This window comes from Hemiscyllium ocellatum, chromosome 12 (assembly GCF_020745735.1).
Source record: "Hemiscyllium ocellatum isolate sHemOce1 chromosome 12, sHemOce1.pat.X.cur, whole genome shotgun sequence".
Taxonomy (NCBI): Eukaryota; Metazoa; Chordata; class Chondrichthyes; order Orectolobiformes; family Hemiscylliidae; genus Hemiscyllium; species Hemiscyllium ocellatum.
In genome coordinates this window covers 33,750,559-33,771,394 of record NC_083412.1, presented here as the reverse complement: position 1 = coordinate 33,771,394, position 20,836 = coordinate 33,750,559, and the positions used below count along the sequence as shown (strand labels likewise).

The 20,836-nt window shown below is 38.3% G+C and overlaps 1 protein-coding gene across 1 annotated transcript in view; it reads left to right on the top strand.

The window, feature by feature from the left end:
• Positions 1 to 20,836, top strand: part of LOC132820719 (galactosylgalactosylxylosylprotein 3-beta-glucuronosyltransferase 1-like) — a 116,137-nt gene that overhangs the window by 92,294 nt on the left and 3,007 nt on the right. The window contains exon 6 of the mRNA XM_060832984.1: positions 2,018 to 2,131. Coding sequence (XP_060688967.1) covers positions 2,018 to 2,104 — 87 coding nt within the window. The 3' untranslated portion in view covers positions 2,105 to 2,131. The remainder of the gene's footprint in view (positions 1 to 2,017; positions 2,132 to 20,836) is intronic.

The window sequence follows — 20,836 nt, the reverse complement described above, 5'->3', positions numbered from 1 at the left end:
CTGACTTTGAGAGCACACGATATTGATATGGCTTCATCCTTACCAACCCCATTAATATTAGCAATGGTGCTGCTGAGATGGTTGCAAAAACAGCACTTTGCTTTGGCAGTTCTTAGGTTTGAGCCATTGTCCTTAAAAGACATATTAGCTGTGGCTGCAGCCAATTAGTTGATCAAAACTGTCAAAATCTGACTTGAGGACTCATCCTTTGGTGGATGGAGTACTCCCCTCATCTCTGAGTGACCCCTGCCATCTCTGCAATATTCTCATCCTGGAAGAAATGGGATGGGACAGGGATACCTATAAATTAAAAGGTTGCAGATTGGATGGATGTTTAGATTAGAGTGGTGCTGGATTGGATGGATGTATCAATTGGTGTTCATTGGAAATCTACCCTGGGGCTGCAGGCTCCATCTCATATGTTTGTGGCTTGGCTGTAAGATTAGAGAATAATACATCCAAATGTGCAAAAGACATTAATTTGGGAAGCACAACAATCTGCAAAATTAGAATAGGATGTTACAAAAGACCATAGATCAACTAAGAGGCTGGGCATGAATATGGTGAAGGAGTTCAATTAACTTTGACTGTGAAGAAGTCAAAAATGAAACATTTCCTTAATGGCTAGAACTAAGAGGATGAAAAATGTGTGAATTTATTTATATTCTTAAATCATTACAACTTAGCTACAGGAACAAAATGTAATCAACAAACCAACAGTATATGAGACTTAGTCTCATGGGGAAGAAGTTATGTCTCAGTAATGCAGAACCTTGGTTAGATCGGACCTGACATACTGTGTTCAATCTTAGAATCATATCTCTGGAAGGATATCCTGGCAATTAATCAGAACGATGCTAAGGGTTAAATTACAAAATAGCTTGTATATAATTACTTGTATTCCCTTGGGTTTAGAAAGGTGAAGCTGATCTAATCAGGGTGTTTGAAATGACATCGGCATTTGAATAGTGGATGGCGAGAAAATACTTCCAGTGGTAGAGAATTTCAGAACACACGTTCATAATGCTAAAATTGGAGCTAGTACATCAAGGAATGAAATCCAGAGACAATTTTGTACAGAAGAGTTGTAAACGTTTGGAATGTTTTTACTCAAAAAGGTTAAAAATGCTGGGGCAATTGAAATTTTAACTAATAAGGTGGACATTTCATAATCAAGGAATTTGGTTCCTCAGCAGGTAGGTGTAGTTGAAATACAGGTCAACCATAATCGAAGTGAATGAAGGAGGGGCTACATGGCCTGTTAATGGGTCCCTGGGTTTTTAGATTTTATGCAAGTTACTAAATGCAAAGTTCTCATTATTTGAAAGAGGAAAGAAGTCATGATATGCCAATAACTTAACTCAACAACTAATCAAGTATACATCAAATACATTTAACACAACACAAAAGACATTCAGGAAAATACTTTAAATGACCTGAATGATAGTAATATTCCATTGATTTTTCCCTAGCCATAAGTTCAATGTAAAATAAAGCACGATTTCTTGAAAAGAACCAAATTATTTAAAAGCTGTAGGTTTCGTTTCAGGTTTTAACGCTTGCCTGTAGCTGTGGCACACTATGAATGATCCATTAGTATATGAATTTGTATGATTTGCATCTTTTTATGGGCAAGGACATGCAGTTTGAACATAGGCACACAAAATATATTATATTAATGTGTACAGATGCTCATTCAAGTAAGTTGAAGTTTTACCCAGTTTGAGTATGCCATCTTTTGCCAAGTTAAAATATGACACATTCAGTTGGAGCTGGCAATGGAATTATCATTTGCTTAGGTGGCCTTTAATCACATGAATAATACTTGATCCTACATTATCAGACACAGATAATGTGCAAAGAATAGGTTCTGAAGGACAGACCATTGAAATGCCCTAAGTATCCAGTACAAGACAAAATGATAGGAACCTCTCCCAGTTAAGTAATTATTTTATATCTTACTAGTTTCCCACTGCACACAGTACAGTATTCACATTGCCATTGCTTTATTCTACAGATCCTTGTGTGGCACACACGGACCGAAAAACCAGTTCTGATAAATGAAGGAAAGAATGGATTCACTGATCCAAGAGTGGAGGTGTGAACTGCACTGAGATGGGAGGCATTTTCTGTAAGTTCAGAATTCTAGCTATTCAACAACACCATCTGAGTTGCAGAGACATGCAGACAACTAGCAATATCCTATTCTTGAATGGTATACCATGTAGTGAAACAAATTATACACTGGGCAACTCAAGGGGTTACACCTCTTCAAGCCCCTCAAATTTGAATCAGAATCTGGGCCTTGAAATTCAGGATGAAATCTCAGATGAGACGAAGTGAATAGATGTTGGACAATCTTAACCCATTCATTAATCAACACTAGTCCACAGCATAAGTCTTCCGCCGTATCAGCACTTAGCATGAAACTAGTTCTCTGAAAGAATAACTCCCTGAAGTAAAATGGATATGTTTATTTGTGATGGATATGAGGGTACAGTATTGTGTTGCAGTGAAGAAGCAGCTGCGTGCCAGATAATTCCGACATTGGGGTATGATAAATTGAAAACTGTTTCATTCTCTCATTAAATATCTATTCCTCATCCTGAGGAACTTAAAATTTAAATCATTTGCAAAAGATGGCTTGAAGCTGCTTGTGAATGAATACTATTGTGAATGAAGCTGGTAAGTCTACAATAAGATATGAAGTGCCAATAAATGTCTGTATGAAGAGAGATTGGATGAGTCAGCCCTATATTTACTGGAGTTTAGGAGAAATGGGGGGGAATCTCATAGAAACCTATAAAATTCTAACAGGACTAGACAGGATAAACATGGGCTGGCTGTTCTCGATGAACAGGGAACTCAGAACCAGGGATCACAACCAAAAACAAGGGGTAGATCATTTAGGATTGGAATGAGGAGAAATTTCTTCGTCTGGAGCCAGGCACAGAAAGTAGTTGAGGCCAAAACATTGAATGTTTTCAGAAGGGAGTTAGATATGTTTATTAGGACTTAATGGATCAAAAGATATTGGGAGAAAGCAGGAACAGGATGCTGAGTTGGATGATTAGACACCAACATATTGAATGGTACAGCAGATTTGAAGGGCCGAATGGTCTAATCTCACTTCTATTTTCTGTGTTGCTCTGTTTCTATGAAATTATTTTTAAAATATGAACATTGCTAGTAAGCCCAGAATTTGTTGCCCATCCCTAACTGCCCTTGATAAAATGATAGTGAACCTCTTCTGCTCCTATTTCTTATAGTCTTATGTTCATTCATTTTTGGTTGATTTTAAACATCTTGTTTTTTTCTGGGTTTCACACCAGCATACTTTAGGCATTTGAAGTGGCAGCAACTCAATGTTATGTCTACATCTGAAAAATAAAAATGTTTTACAAGATTGAAATGATACAATTTAGCTTTAACTTCATTCTGATTGCTTTGAGAACAGCTACTAATAGTTAGTTTTAGCCCATAGTTAATTTCCATTATTCCTCATTGAATAAGAGACCAGGTTTCACTAGTCTGTTTACTCTGTTTATAATCCAATTTTACTTGTTTTTAAACAATGTTTAAATTCCTCCAGAATTATGCAATGCTTCAAGTAAATTTGAAGACCTGATTCAGCAGCAGCTTCACAGAGGAACCGAGTGGGGAGCGAATTTTCCCTGCAGTTATCTGTAAATTAAACCTAATCAGAACACTCAGCCCTTAGGCTCTCTCGAATAGCTGAGAGAACTCCAAGCTGTGGTGCCATTATCCTGCACTTGTCTGCTCAACATTTCACCTCTGTTGCATTTTTGTGGCTATTACTCTGGACAGATTTATGAAGTATTCATTCTAAACTCTATCCTTGGTCAACAACGTAAACTAAACTTCATAGGAAAGTGTGAAGTACACTGTGGCTTTATTATCACCAAGTACTCATCAGAATAATCCAAGTCTAAATAAAAGCTGGTGCAATCCAGTTGATGTGTTGACATAATGTAATTGAATCTTGAGTAAACAAATATTGCATTTATGCTTATTTACAGTTCAAATAAATGCATTCAACATAGCAATCTAAGAATAATAGAAACATTCCTTAATAATTTTGTGGTCAAAGATAGATTTATACTTTTCAATTTCTTTAGAGATTGTAATATATGCTTTTAGTAGTTTTGAATGTCTGGGATATTGTTTGAAGATACTTTTGACGCTCTTGTGTGCTGGCTGAAGAATTTATATTTGACATCAATCTGCTCATCTCAATCCAGTTCCTAAATGATTAAAACCCAATAGTACAAATTGGTTCCACTCTGTAATCTTATTCAGAAAGGCTGCAGCTAGCAATGTGTGAAATGTAACATTTGCACACAGGAATATTAGAGATTGCTACTCTGAGGCTTGAGTCAGGGACATTGTTAGGTGGTCTAGAGGACGCTTTATATGGCTGCCAGCCTTCTATTAGCTTGATGTTGATGCTGAGAATTTCAAATCAGAAAATATTTCATATACCACTTCTAACATTTTAGCTTAAGAACCACAAATTTCAACTAAAATCGTGAATGTTCAAGTCAACACAGTGGGACTTTGTTCTGACAGTTATTGATGGTCAAAAATAAGACGAGTTCTTGTAGTCTCATTGTGAATCCCAGTGCGTGTGAGCCAAAGGTACAGAGACTGAGGCCTTTTACCTTCATCCTAAACCAGGATAGATTCCTGCAATGGATTCAATATTCATGTTTCAGAACCTAAAGTTCAAATGTGGATTTTTTTTATTTTGGCAATCAATGTTTTGAAATAAAGCAAAGAACTGTGGGTGATATCATTCTGGACGGACTTTAGAAGTATTTATTCCAAACTCTGGCTTCAGTAGAAAAAAAAAGACAAAATAAACACAATGGTTTTAAATACCTTGATTTAAACATTTTTAGAATGAAACTGAGCATCTAATTTAGCCAGAGTTTAGAACTCTGTCTTATAATGTGTTTTTCCAATGCTGAAACAGCAACAAAAGTTTGAGTGATTATTATGCAATGTATGTCACCAAAACTCAACATATTAGAATATGTTTAATTTGAAAATGCTCTTAAAAGCTTGTGATTTAATGCATGCACAAAAGCAATTTGGAGCTCATTTTTAGTCAATCACATTAAACTGGCATAACTCATATATTCAGTGAGACATTAAGAGATCACAGACTTGAAAAAGGAATGAATGTGTATTTGATTTGGAAGCCCAGCATAACCTTTCATAAATCCTCAGTATTTCTTCCCCACTTAGCAGTGCAATAAAATGGATAAATGCCCCTTCACATGCCACCTTGAAAAAAACATATGCAGCTTTTGCTGTTCTATTTGTTACGCATTGCTGTGTCATCATTAGTGATCGAAAATATCTGTACAATCCAAACAAAATAAATTCTTATGCTACATCTCTTAATAGAAAACCCTAAAATTTCATATATATATAAAGAAAATACATAATTATAATTTATGCAGCACCTATTCATGGTTTCACGATCTTCCAAAGCATTTGGGATGTACGTGTGAAGTGTAGTCACTGTTGTAAGTCTGTTGCTCCGTATATTGCTCCTGTAACCCTGGGATCATGTTTTTCTATGACAATAAATACCTGATATATGTTGCACGACTTTAACTTTTGCACTGGAAAAATTGAAAGAAATAGTTGATTCAGTAAAATAAATAACACATTTTTTAAAAATTGGAGCTCAAAGTAAGATTGAAAAGTCAGATTATTTGAGTTTGCTAACTCTGAAGAAGTTAATCAATGCAATTGTTTCTGTTATTTTCAGGTATCTTGTGAAGATTCCCTTCCAATTTTACGACAATGTAATGAAGTCTCAAGCCATGCTAATGTTCTCTAAGTTTTTTAATGTTAACATGTCCTACTAAGTTACTCTGCATTTTCATTTAAGTTATTAACAGTGTGCAGATAATTATTTTCAGCCTTCTCCATGGTTGACATTTTCCTCAAAATTTAACACCAGGCACAAGTTTTTCCCCAGGATTAAAACTCAGCCTCTACACTGCTGTTGTGTGCTTTGAATATTAAGCTATCATGACAGGAGCAAGAAGTGCAACATTTTTGCTATCGTAATTTGATTAAGCATAATGCACAATCAGTTACTGAATGATCTATTACCATTCGGAATGCTGCTCATTTCTGTCCTGTGAGATTATATCATCTGGGCTGAAAGAACTCTCTCAGCTCTTCACCACATGTTGACATCAAAAGCAATTAAATCCGCAGTTCAATTGAAAGAAAAGCAATCATCAAAGTCACCTTCAGCCAAGAAATGTCCAGCTGTTCAGTTAGTTAGGACGGAATTACTGCGCAATTGTGTCAAAACGGACGGAACCGCTTTCAATGGATTGAGTCATCGAATGCTGTCAGTCAGGGTTTTAAATACATTTGATGTATTGCCTGTCAATGTGGAAACATTATGTTAAAATGGAGTCATAAGTTTTAATGTACTAATTTTAATGAGATTTTACATGAACTACTGAAAAATATTAGTTTTTCCATGTTGATCTCAGTATGTATTGAACAAAAGGCATTGAAATTGCAGAGGGAGACTCAGAAATGGATTGGATTGCAAACTCATCAATGTGACAAGACAGAAAAATACACAATGCACTATCCAGATTTTGAGTATTCTGTTTAATTTTGCATTAAATAAAAACAGACAAATTAGGAAGAGAGCAGAGAAGATCAGTAATAATAGTCCTGAGTATGAAGGAACATTTGACACCCTTAGACTTTTTGGTCTAGAGAGAAGGTGAAGGGAGTTACCCAGAGAGTACATGGTTAGTTTCGAGTAAACTCATAATTCGGAGCTTAATTTAAGCTAGAGAAACAAAAGTGAAGGAGGTAAATTTAAATTACTGTGGAGTTGTTTTATACTAAGGTGGCTTTACTCAAAGCAAAATAAATGGTTGGAATAGTGCCTCAAAGTAGACATTAGAAACTTTCAAAAAGGAGCCAGATATTTAATATTCATGTGGAGGGAGCAAAAATAAGCTTTGAGAAGTATAAATTACAATTTCTCATTCTTAAAGTTACTGCGTAGATAATTTAATTTAAATTATGGTACAAAGGCACTGTACTGTCAGCCACAATAAGAAGTTAACTTTGCCTAAAGTTGACCTGTGGCCTGTTTATTTTGCTTCATATTATTTGTTCCTGGGATATGGGTATCACTGGCCGGGCCAGAATTTACTGCTTATTCCTAATTGCCCTGAAGAAAGTGGTAGTGAGCTATCTTCTTGAATCACTGCAACATTTGGAAAATAGGGATAACCACAGTGCCAACAGGAAGGGAATTCCAGGGTTTAGATCTTTTCTGAACAAACATTGAAACATATACCAAGTCAGAGTTGTGTGAGGCTTGGAGGGGAACCTGTGGCTGGTAGTATTACCATGTATCTGCCAGAAATCACAGGCTTGTTTGCAAGTAAAGCCAGATAACTCAACATCCACAAACAGCAACTTCCCCTCCAATCTCAACAAAACTGCTCAAAAAAAACTTTTACTGTACAAGACAGATCAATTCTTCATGTTTGTACAACTAGAATAAGGTGACCTGGAGAAATAAAGAGAATTGAAAAGGGATAGCCATACTAAGATTTTAATGAAATATTGTCTTCATTGTTTGCTACCCAAAAGGAAAACTTTCCCTAGTTCTGATGAACAGTCATCAATCTGAAATGTTTCTTCCCACAACTATTACCTGCTTGCTGAGTATTGCCAGTGTTTTCTGATATTGAATCAAATCAAATACAGAAAGAGAAATAAAGAAAGGGAGAGGATGTTAGGGTTAAAACAGAAAGAAAGACCAGGAATGAAAGTAAGTATTTAGCCCTTAAAAAATCACTTAAAATTTACTACATATAGGAGTGGGCTTCTAAGTCTGATTCCTTTTGGAAAATACAGCTCAGTTAAAACATTTCTGAAGCTGTTAAGCACCAGCCTTAACTTGCTGGACTGAGTTTATTAGCAAATTGTTGAAACCATGAGACAATTGAGAGTGAACAGTCATTCTCTTGAGGATAACAGCTGTGGTGCAGATTGTAAATGATAATGATTCACGATGCATGGTGCATCACATCCTTGCCACAAGTTGTGAGATTCACACATTAATAACAGCAAGCACAATTAAACTCATTGGTATTTTGATAGCTAATTCTTGCCGTTATTCTAAATTTAAAATGTAAGGTATCACACTTGATGAAAGCTTTAGCATTAATATTTTCCTGTTGTGCTGTGAACATGCTCAAACTAACACAAGCATTGACGATTGGCATTTAGTGCAATTATTAGACATTTAGCAGCAATTAACTTGCAGCAAGTAAGTTTTGTTATAACATGACATGCATTTTCTCACAAACTTCAAGTCATATCTATTCATGTCTAAGACTGAAAGAATCAATTATTCTGCACTAAGGAATTTGAATTAAGTAACATAATAAAGATCCAAAGACCATTAAAAAAAACCCAACCATAACTCCAACTTGCTTTTGGCAGCTTCACATGAAAGAAGACTCACCACACTGATCACATCCATACAGTTAACCCTGGCGCAGCTACGTGATAGTGAAGATAGGTCATTATCTGCAGAGCAGGTCAGGCAGCATTTGAGGAACAGGAAAATCGACATTTCGGGCAAAAGCCATTCATCAGGAAGAGCTTTCCTGCTTTCCTGCTCCTCGGATGCTGCCTGACCTGCTGTGCTTTTCCAGCACCACTCTAATCTTGACTCTGATCTCCAGCATCTGCAGTCCTCACTTTTGCCCATTATCTGCAGAATGCTAGGCTCAGATTTGTAAAATCTCCTGCAAAAACAATTGCGGTTTCTATTCAGTATCGGCTTGGCACTCCCAGTAACAGTCACGGCCCAGCAACAGCGAGCTGAAATGTCAATGATTTTCCTTGTAGATGTTCAAGCCTCTTCTCGAACACCTCAGATAACATGGTGTCTGCTTTCAGTACCAATTAGACTGGGCTTCATGTGACGTGGAACTTGTGTTTACAACCCAGTGTTCCTGTCAGTTCTCCAATATGCATCCCCACTCATCCTGACTTGATAAAGGCTGCTGTGTGTTTCTGAGCTGTTCCAAAGACTTAAAAATGTGCATTTCTTTTTTGTTTCACCCTTTGCTTTAAGGCTTACACGGGTCAATATTCCCATCGCAATTGTAATCATGGGACCTTTTCAAACTGCCACGTGAGGTGATGCCTCAGAAAATTGAGGGATCCTTCCATTTGAGTCTGAAAGTCAAATTGTCTTTTAGGTTTAGGGGCTGATATTGTTTTAAAAAATTGTTGAGTCTTTATGTATTAGAATTTCAGGGGGAATTCTATGATGCTGTGCCAAATGCATTGAAATCCTAATGACAGCTGTTATCAATGAAGAAATTCTTATGAAGCAATGTGCCAATACATCAGTAGGTGGAGGTACAAACTGCTAACTCCCTTGTTCAATACTTCATAGTAACATGTCAAAAAAAGCAATGTTTGAATAAAATTGAACATACTTAGAATCTCAAGCTAGGAATATTGTAGCCATTTCTGATTTTTTAGGCTTCCACCATGAAATATCTTCTACATTCTGCCTGACTGTCCTGTCTTGCACATCATGCCTAGATTATATCCTCTCCAGGAAATTGTAAAATAAAGCAATAGCTTTGCTTACTCACTACCTCCATATCTCCACTTCCATCCCCCAGGATAATGCAGGTTATTCCTCTGCTGTGGTAGCTTATTCCATTTCGGTCACCAGACCCTGACTCTTCCTGATTCTTTCCTCCTCTCCAATGCCTTCACTGTCTCATCCTTCCTTTTTTTTCTTCTGAAAGCCCCTTCTCCTATCCATTGTGGCCACTTCATTTTTCTACCTGCGTCTTTTACATTCTCTTCTTTCCTCTGTCTTCTATGCACCATTTCTCTCACCCAACTAATTTCCTCCTTCAACCCCTATTTGCACCCTATCATCTGGCCTTCCATTGTTTCAATGTGCCCTGCTTGATGACACTGCTGTACTTGGTCTTGATTCACCGTTGCAAAGTCACAGGAGATTGACAGGTACAAATATATCAATGGGAAAAGCAAAGAACAGGAAACTTCAAGGTCTAGCTTGCACCAATAATTAATCACAATTACAAACTCATCATGGGTCAAACCAATGCCAAAGCTGTCTTATTTGAACAACAATATTAAGATTTGCTTGTGGTTACCATCGAGTATTGTCTGCCCCGAAAGCTGCAGCGACAGGTTTGATGTCCCTGAATGGAAATAGTTCAATGAAAGGAATTCTTGTATTTACAGCCAAGAGCCACCTTGATGCACTCTTGCTTCAAAAAAACATTTCTGAAGAAATCTCAACTGGATCACACATTAAACACAAAAGTGTGTATTCCAAATAGAACAGCGAACGTGAATGCTGAGTATCTAAAATCAGATGAGAACATGCTGGAAATGCAGACTGACCCAACAAAACCTGGACAGAAAAATAACTGGCTGATGTCTCCTTTTGGAATGGGAAAGCTCCACACAGGAGGATCCCATGCAAAGCATTAGCCCATGTTTTTATTCTGCTCTGTCTATATTTGCTGGTGTTGTGTAGGTTTTTAGAGCAATTTGATTCTTTCATCTTGTAGCACAGGCCACTATACAACCTTTTTTCAGAAACTGCAGTTGTTCTGTTGATTAAAAGTTGCTGTTAACTTTTTGAAATCACCAGTAAATTATACTAAAGGCAGTTCCTTCTTTGATTGGGATTAATCCTGCTTTTGACAACAGATTGTAACTCCTGTAGCCAAATTTGATAATGATTGTTGCTTGGTCATTTAGTTGCATCTTTTCACTGGAACTATATCTGGTTTATGCAGACTGATGCAAGGGACTCAGCTGACAAAACAGAAACAGCAGGTCATTGTCAGAGTTGAATTGGTTGGTGGTGGGACGAGGGAGGAAGTGTAAGGTCAAATGTTTTAATGATTGAATGCCTTTTACAGCTTCAAATGACATAAAACAAAATGGTAATGCATTTTTATGTTTGCATTAGAATTGTTACTATAATGCTGATGCACAAAGCATTTGTTTAACTGACTGTGAGCAAAATATTAAAAAAACCTTAAAAATATCTTGCATACATTTCAATTATTAGCAATTCAATTTAAATTCTGTGTGAATAAATTGATAGAGATTGGTGCCACGTATACTGGTCTTGATGTAGCTCTACTGGGACAAATAATTGGAATCTATTAGAACGTAGGAGAGTAAAAGCAATACTTCCAAGTCAATACATTGAATAAGTTACGCACTGAACAAATTGATTCAGTAGAACAAGGGAATTTTGTTTCACAAGGTATGTGATAAAATCTTGCAGATGTGACTTATAGCTGTGGTGCAGGTTCATGGAACTGTAAATTATATTATTCTGGAGTCAGAATCACAGAATGCTTCCAGTTTGGAAGCAGGCCATTGAGCCCATCAGGTTTACACTGACCCTCTAAAGAGCAACCCATCCAGACTCATTCCACTACCCGAAAACCCTGCATTTCCCACGGCTAATCCACCTAGCCTGCACATCTTTGGACTGTGGAAGGAAACTGGAGTACCCGGAGCGAACCCATGCAAACTCCACACTGTCACCTGTGGGTGGAATCAAACCCAGGACCCTATGGTAACCCAGGTAACCAAGTGCTAATCATTGAGCCATCATGCTGTCCACAATTAGAATTGTTGGACAAAGCTATGAGCAGCAGATTTCCTATAGGGTTCTGTCTTGGATTCTCCATTGTCCAAGTTTATTAATGACTTCCAGTATTAAAAGTAGAATGCTTAAGCTTGCAAATGATACGTAGGAAAGGAACAGACTTAGGGCAGGTACATCTGTTCAAAAAGGTTTACTCACCTTTTGCAATTGTGGATATCAATGGAAAGTAGAATTTTATAGTAGTAACACTAGTATGCAATACGTAGTAGGTCAAAAATAATGTGATAGTGTAATACCAGACTCTCAAAAAAAAATAAAGTGCAAGGAGAAAACATTTTCCACTGTCTGAGATACTAATATTATACATAACTCCCATCTTCGGAACCACTGATACATTCAAGAGGAGAACTGTCTCCAGTTTAAGATTGCATTGCAAATAAATTCGATTAGAAAGCATATCATCAATGTTGCAAATATCTAGTTTCTCAATTCATATGTTTAGAATAGCTTTAGGAATTAACATTCTAACTGAGGAAAAATTGGAGCATGCCATTGAGAAACAGATAAACAACCCTAAAGCAAATTCAAATAAACCTGGAGTTACTTATTGCTAAGCATTAAATTGTGTTTGTCCCACACAGTCAGAGTTGATGTTGAAAAAAACAGAGAGCATAGTTATAAAATGTTTTGCAAAGTAAGCAAATGCAAAGTAAGCAAATTTTTTGTGCTATTTTTTGTGCTCCTGTACTTGCTGCTCCTTTGTGAAATGACCTAATGAATCTGCTGCGCGTGAGGCAACTATGCACCATTCTTGGCTCCCAGATCTCTCAAAATCAAGTTTGAGCGACAACTCAGCATTTACTCCTCTGATCCACACTCTTGCTGGGGATGTACATTATTCTGCCTGATAGTTGTTAACCACAGAAAGTGGCTGCCCCACTGTATTGAAGAGACTGGGATGTGGAATGAAGGCAGGTGAATTTGCTCAATCTTATTGCAAAGCAATTTGCTATTTGAGCTGTTGTTTATGATTTGTGTTGCTTAAATAAACTAAGCATTCGTCCAGCGATAGAACAGAATCACCACATACAAAGCTGCTAAGGGGAGTACATTCAGAGCTGAAGTGTATTTCCAAGCATTTACTTTTTTGCTGGAATTCACCAGACTCCCAAATCTACTCCTGTATCCAGTCAACACCTTCACTTAATGATAGTGTCAGAGCAACTTGAGGCTTGCTTAACAGCCTATGTGGGTGCCTATAGGTCAGTACAGTGGATACCTAAAATGGAGAAAGACCCTGAGTTCCACTATTTTGTGGTAAATACTTTTCCCACTAAAAACCACTGGTAAAGCATTTTATTTTGCATTAAATGTTTGTCAGTGAGTGGCACGGTGACTGTGGTTAGCACTGCTGCCTCACAGCACCAGGGACCCGGCTTTGATTCCATCCTTGAGCAACTGTCTGTGTGGAGTTTGCATATTCTCTCCATGTCTGTGGTTTCCTTCCACAGTCCAAAGATGTGCAGGTTAGATGGACTGGTCATTCTAAATTGTCCATAGTGTCAAGTTGTTTAGCTATGGGAAATGTAGGGTTACAGGGATTGGGTAGGGGTTGAGGTTTGCTCTTCTGAGGGTCAGTGTGGACTCGATGGGTCAAATTGCCTGCGTCCATACTGTAGGGATTCTATGAGGAAAAACATTAGGAGTATGGGAAGGCAGAAACTGTGGTGGAAGCAGATTTAATTGAGATATGCAAGAGAGCATTAGACAATTATTTTAATAGAAACAACATGCAGGGTTATGAGGAAACGTTGGAGAATTGGCAGTAAATGAGGACATCAGAAAGTTAGTACAGATGTGATGGGTCAAGCAGCCTTCTTCTGCATCATGGGCGACACTGGCTCAGTGGCTAGCACTGCTGCTTCACAGCACCAGGGTCCTGTGTTTGATTCCAGCCTCGGGCGACTATCTGCGTGGAGTTTGCACATTCTCCCTGTGACTGCGTGGGTTTCCTCCGGAGCTCTGGTTTCCTCCCATGGTCCAAAGATATGCAGGTCAGGTGAACTGACCATGCTAAATTGCCCATAGTGCTCAGGGATATGTAGGTTAGGTGCATTAGTCAGTGGTAAATTTAGGATAATAGGGTAGGGGAGCGGGTCTGGTGGCTTACTCTTCGGAGGGTCAGTGTGGACTTATTGGGCCGAAGGGCCTGTTTCCACAGTGTAGGGATTCTATAACAATTGTGTGATTTCTTGTGAAGGTGTAAGGTCACTGGGAGGGCTTGGGGTTGGCTGTCAAGTTGGGGGATGGGGGATACATCAGAGCCAACAACTGAGGCTCAGGTCTCTAGGGAGCCCTGTGTGCACAGGTCTGGAGCCAGGAGCTAGGCCTGGAACTAAAATCAGGGCCTGTGATTCCTATCCCTGCTCCTGGTCACCTCTGCAGCAAAGTCTCATATTACTGACAGATGATTGCTATTATCAATTCCTAGGGATGGGTCGCCTCAGGAAGTTTTTGGTCTCGAAATTAGGAGAAACCTTTTGTTTCAGTAAATAGGCAACAGGGGGAGCTATGAGATCAGGAATGACAGCAGAGCAAAAGCAGAGAGAGGCATCTATACAATAAAACCACCTGCGTTTCCTAAATGGCCCAGATTCACAAAGATTTGGCACGATCTATGACATTAATTTTCACAAATAATAATTTCATTCTGGCTCTATGTGCATGGCATCCAGCAACACTGAAGTGAAATCAACAAGATGTCAAAGCAGCCAATCAGATAAAAGATTTCTCACCAACAGGAAATGAAATTTGCATTTATAAATTATAAATTGCATTTTAATCATTTTAAAGAGAATGTAATAACGATTGTAAGTTAAGGCAGAACTGAAATGTCCAAAACAAACTTTTACAAATATATTATTAATTTTTATTATTTTAAAATGCATGGATTTTTGTCATGGAATGGAGTAAAAAACTTTCACATTTCTTTTCAGGGATGGTATTCAGCATGATAGTGACTTTATATGCTGTTCAAAACTTAGTGGCAGTTCGTCCAGCAAGGTTCAACATTAGTTAATGGTTTTAACAATGAGGAAATGCATAAAAAACTGAATTGCACGTCCAATCATTCATCTGCCTATGTAAAGAATTCAAAACACATCTCAAGGGATAGGGCATCACTAATAACAGCTGCTGGATTTCCACTTGGTCTGTGCTTATGTGGGTGGGGATTGTTGTTGCTAGTTTTAAACAGTAAGAACAGCAAACTCTCAGCCTCTCTCATAGATTAACTCCAAGATGGCAGCGGAGTAGGGAACTGAGCCCTGGGCTCATCGCTCCTGTTGGTTTTCTTTCTCTTTTTAGTACTTCTTTTTACTTTTGCTCTTTTTCTTTTTGTTTGTCTTTTCTTTCATTAAAGTCTGGAGAGTGGCAAGTGAAAGGAGAGGTCTCCGGTGGCAGCAATGAGTTGGAAATGGCACCACTCCAGTTTGGGATCTCCTGTTGAATGAGGAGCAGCTCCTGGGCTGATCTCTCTGGCCCAGGTTAGGCCGAAGGCCCAGGTCTGCAGCTAGGCCCGGTTGCCTGAAGGAGCAGAAACCCCTGAAAGGCCCATATGGCTGTCTCATCATGGAATGGTGGTCTCATTGTGGCTGTATCTTCAAGGTGTTCCATTGTTCCTTAATTGGCTTTCCCTGAGCCCAGAAGCTATTAAGTGAACTGTGATGAACTTTGTCTTTATTTAATTTTTTTTAGATGTTATGTCATTTATATAAGCACAATGCTGCGGTGACTTATAAACTCTTTCACTGTAACTTTCATCTAAAGGTATACATGACAGAAAATTTCAATTTTATTCTATTCTAAGATGATGGAAGGGGCATGCACAAAGAACAAGAGCCAAAAATAGAAAACATAAATGAAGGGGATTAGTTATATGTCCAGTTAAACGTATAGATATTGCCAGTGCAATGTCAAGAATGGATACTTATATAAAAATGACAATTTAAAATTAAACAAAAATAATTCAGTAGGGATCTGGTTGATCTCAGGTCATCAAGTGAGATTTAGATGAGCTTGGGTTTACAAAAGATTAATGAATTCAAAACAAATTGGAACACTCAAGTATGTAGATGGCAAAAGCTTGGATTCGGATCCCCTTAGCAGGTAGGCTCAGCAGCTGAGTTAAAATGGTGTAATTAGTCAGTTCTCACATTAGAGAGAGACCTTTAAGATTATGAATAGATTATATCCCATACAGTTTGGAAACAGATTCTTCGATCCAACAAGTCCACACCAACCCTCCGAAGAGTAACCCCCCCAACTCCCACCCTGCCCTATATATACACCCTTGACTAATGTACCTAACATTGACAATTTAGTATGGCCAATTCACCTAACCTGCACAGCTTTGGATTGTCAGAGGAAATGCACAGACACGGGGAGAATGTGCAAACTCCACACAGACAGACAGGTGAGGTAGGAATTGAACCAGGGTCCCTGATGCTGTTAGGCAGCAGTACTAACCACTGAGCCACCATGCTGCAATAATATCTTTGAACATGAGATAGTGGTTAGAAATGGAATTGATGCTAAGAATGAGCTGGTCCCTTGGACATTAGGGACCTCCAGTGGTGACCAGAGTGATATGAACGAGTGAAGGATTTTTGAGAAAAAGGATACGAAAGATGGAGTTGAGGAAATGAGAGAAAATGGACATCTGTAGAAGAATTCCAGTAAGTATTTTCCTTAATTAGGGGATCAGGCACACAATTCTTTGAACTTTGCATCACATACAGAGAGGGTGGTTAAGAAGGCATCTAGCATTCATTGCTCAGATTTTTGAGTAAAGGAGTTGGGACGTTCTGTGAAGGTTGTATAGGACATTGGTGAGGCTCTTCTGGAGTACTGTGCCCAGTTCTGGTCACCCTGTTATAGGAAGGATATCATTAAGCTGGAGAGGATTCAGAAGCGATTTACTAGGATGATGCTGGGAGTGGAGAGTTTGACATATGGGGAGAGGTTGGTTGGGCTGGGACTTTTTTCACTGGAGCATTGGAGGTTGAGGGGGTGACCCTAGAGAGATTCATAAAATCATGAGGAGTATAGATGAGGTGAATGACAGGTGTCTTTTCCCTAAGGTGGTGGATTTCAAGATTAGGGGATAAATTTTTAAGGTGGGAGGAGAAAGATTTAAAAAAAGACACAAGGGGCAACTTTTTTACACAGAGAGCAGTTTGTGTGTGGAATGAACTTCCAGAGGATGTGGTAGATGCGGGTACAGTTAGAATGTTTAAAACACATCAAGATAAATACATGAATAGAAAAGGTTTGGAAGGATATGGGCCAACCGCAGACAAGTGGGAAGAGTTTAGTTTGGGATTATATTAGCATGGACTGATTGGACAGAAGTGTCTGTTTCCATGCTGTGTGACTCTATGATTCTATAAATGGATGGCCAAAAATAGATGGTTGAAAATGTGGTTAAAATGATTGGGGAAGGTTTCTAATCAGAGCAGATGCTTTGTTAGGATGAGTTGGAATGAATAAAGGAGGATGTGGATAGTGAGTAATGGAGGTAAATGATGACCATGTCAATGACTATGGGAGGAGAGAGGTCTGAGAGATATTAACTTTACAATGTGGCTGTAATATAGATAGAGATGTTTATATGAAGGGAGAGTTTTAAGGAGGACAAAACACAAGGAAACAGGGCATCTGGGATAGAGACTGAAATCAGCCAAAGGTGAAGACTCACTGTGCTCAAAAGATAAGAGAGGAACAGAAGATATCACAGGAAGAAACTTTCTGATTTAATTTGATTTGATTTGATTTATAACTGTCACATGTACCTGAGTACAGGAAAAAGTTTTGTTCTGTGTACATTACAGACAGAAAATTGAGGTTTATATTTTAAAGGAGAGTTGAAAGGATCAGAAAGAAATTGAGGCATTTGAAAGAAAAATGTAAGAGGTCAAGATATGATTTAGAGAAAAGGGTCATATGCCACATTTATGACAAGGGTACGTTGCACCAAATTAAAAAAAAACATGAGTCATGTTTCAAACAAAGACAGGATGAGAATACGGTCATCAATAATAAGCTAACTGTCAGCTAAGGCTTTCTCCATGAATATTGACATTTTGAGAAAAACACAGAGCAGTGTGGGTGATATTGATTGTCCAACATGGTTGCGGGGGTTTGAGGGTATAGCAATGGGTACAGGTGAAGGATGATATTGGTGATGCCAAGGTACCTAGCATCCTGGGTGGAAGGTCAGTGAAAGAGAAAAACAGGTTGGCAGTTGGGTGTGCTGCTTGCAAGCAGGCAGCAATGGACACCTCAGTGGGCCCTGCAGTAATGCTGAGAACAACAGCCATGATGTGCACGTACCTGGCTACAGAGGGAGGTTCTGTTGTATCCAAAAGGCAAAGATTAGAATAAGCATGTCTTGGCTCTGAATCAAAGATGGGGAGGATATGAACTGAACCAAAGTTTGAGCCTGAGTTCTTGTGATGGGATGATGTTGATCTTTACACCTGCTGTAAACCAATATGATTCAAAAACAGAAGCAAAGAGACACTGGATCCAATGTTGTCTGCTGGAGGATTTTCAGAGTCATTGAAGATTGGTTATACTGTACACCATTGGGTTCTTAATATTTTTTCAAGAACAACGGTACAAGATTCCATGACTAAGTGTTGCATTATGGGATGGATTCCAGCAAAGATAAAAAGCTTGTGCCTTTAAGACAGTTACATGATATCACAACATATGGTACTTTGGTAGAAAAATATCTATCTTGCCTTTAGTCACTCTCAACATTGAATCAATATAGTGTGCTCATTCAGTCAGCTATGTGTAAGTAATTTCCAGTGATATCAGCAAGCACCCAAGACAGATTATCTGTTTAACTCTGTGATAATGTCGCCATGTAAATAAACCTCAAGATATCTCAACTGTAAGCTAATTCTCTCTGACATATGTTACACAGGTTAACATGTAAAAAAAAACCCACAAACCATATCCCTAAGAAGCAGCCTGTGACATCAGTGCTTCTCCTGTTCCTTATTCATGTGCCAAATTCAGAACAACTAATGTTAGGACTTTGGGAATAGCCTCAATGCACCACAGCAATATGTCTTTGCAGAGATATCAGGGTAATTCAGAACTGAGAATGAAAATTCAAATTCCTGACTCAGCAGTAAATGAATAAAGAGGAAATGTGGAATAAAAAGAATTTTATTTAGTCCATATTGTGTAAAATCACTGGTGATCAAAGGGATGCAAAATGAATGCTTTGGATTGAATATCATAGAGTTCAGGTTTTGCAGAGTTAAACTTTGACACTTTTAATGATGTTTTCTCACCTCTAGCTTCATCAACATTTTACAACTACTTTTCTGAAACAAATATGATTGGTCATTCATATGAATCATAATTGGTTGTTTTTCCATTCTGTCCTTTAATTTCTAGCGTACTCACTTAAGGACCCCTGCAGTGTTTTATCAGAAACCAACTTAAAATATAAATCCAGCTGGTCAATAAAACAGAGGTGCGCTGGATCAGATGAAGGAATCACATTCTTACAGATTTTAGCAGACAATAAAATGAGTCATCTGAACACACAGGAAGTATTTAGATTATAGACACAAATTTGAACCCTTTACTTAAAAAGGAACAGAGTAATCTTCTTCAGTTCTTGAACAATGTTCTGGCAATGCAACCCAACTAATTGCAGTGAAATGTGGAACATTGCTGTTCCCCCTGTCTGCATGATTCATATTCAGCTTTTTTGTTTTGTGCTCAAAATTTATTACAAAAGGAACTTGTGATTTACAATATACTGCACAGAATTGGTTACACATATAGACTAATGCCATTATGAAGTACTGGACATATCAAATATCTGCTAATTGAAACGTTACAGCAACAGATGGATAAGTTGGATGTTGCTTAACAGAATACATTAAAAGTACTTGCAGATTTGACAAAAGAAAAGTCACCTTCCCAGAATCACATGTCCCAGAAACCTCATAGCCAATTGCAGAGCTTACAAATCTATTTGTTCCAAATATGGGAGCAATTTGCCTCTCCCTGGCAGAGGCTGGAAAATTGGACACAGATTCTTTAAATAACAACAATGGCCTGCTTTCTCCACTCCACATCCCAGTCTAGCCCACCCAGTTTGCTATGAGACAATGAGAGCCTCATGTTGCTCTGGTTCATGAGCTTCATTAAAATGTAAGTGAAGAAGGAGTTTCTATGCTTACATTTTCTGTTCTTTGGTTGCACTGATGGTATGTATCACTGTGCATCTCTATAAACAGGAGGCACTTGGATTCTTACTTGCCAGACTCCAGCAGAAAACCTTGTAAAATGTATTATAAGTGAAAGAAATAGGTTTTCAAATTTACCCATAGGTTGATTTATTGCTGTCTCTCTGTACTTCTCATTCTGTTCTCGACTCTGCTTTTTCTCTAACAGATGCTGCCAGTCTTACTGAATTTCTCCAGACATATCTGCTAATGTTTCAGATTTCCAGCACCCACAGTACTTTATTTTTGTTTAGGCCATTATTCATTAGAGTTCAGAAGAATGAGGGGTGATCTTATTGAAACGTACAAGATTCTGAGTGGGGGGAGAGGGGGGAGTGCTTGACATGGTAAATGGTAAGAAGATGTTCCAATGTGTGGGGAATCTCAAACTAGGACTCGTGGTTTCAGAATTAGGGGATAATCATTTAAAACTGAGATGTGAAGGAATTCTTTGCACGGGGATAGTGAACTTGTGGCATTCTCTACCCTAGAGAGTTGTGGAGGCTAGATCACTGAAACTATCCGTAGAATCCTTACAGTGTGGAAACAGGCCCTTCGGCCTGTTGGGATCCATTATTAAGGTTAGGCAGTGTAAGAAACTTTATTGTTAGGTAGTGCTCACGTAAGGTTGTATTAGCAAGTCTGGAACTTGTTAGCTTCACTAGACAACAGTAAGCCATTATGTTACACTAAGAACAGACTGAAAAGCTGATGGCATAGCCTGAAGAGGCCCCAGGGAGGGTGAGAGATAACAGGACATTAGAGCCGTGTCTAGATACACGTAGCTCAA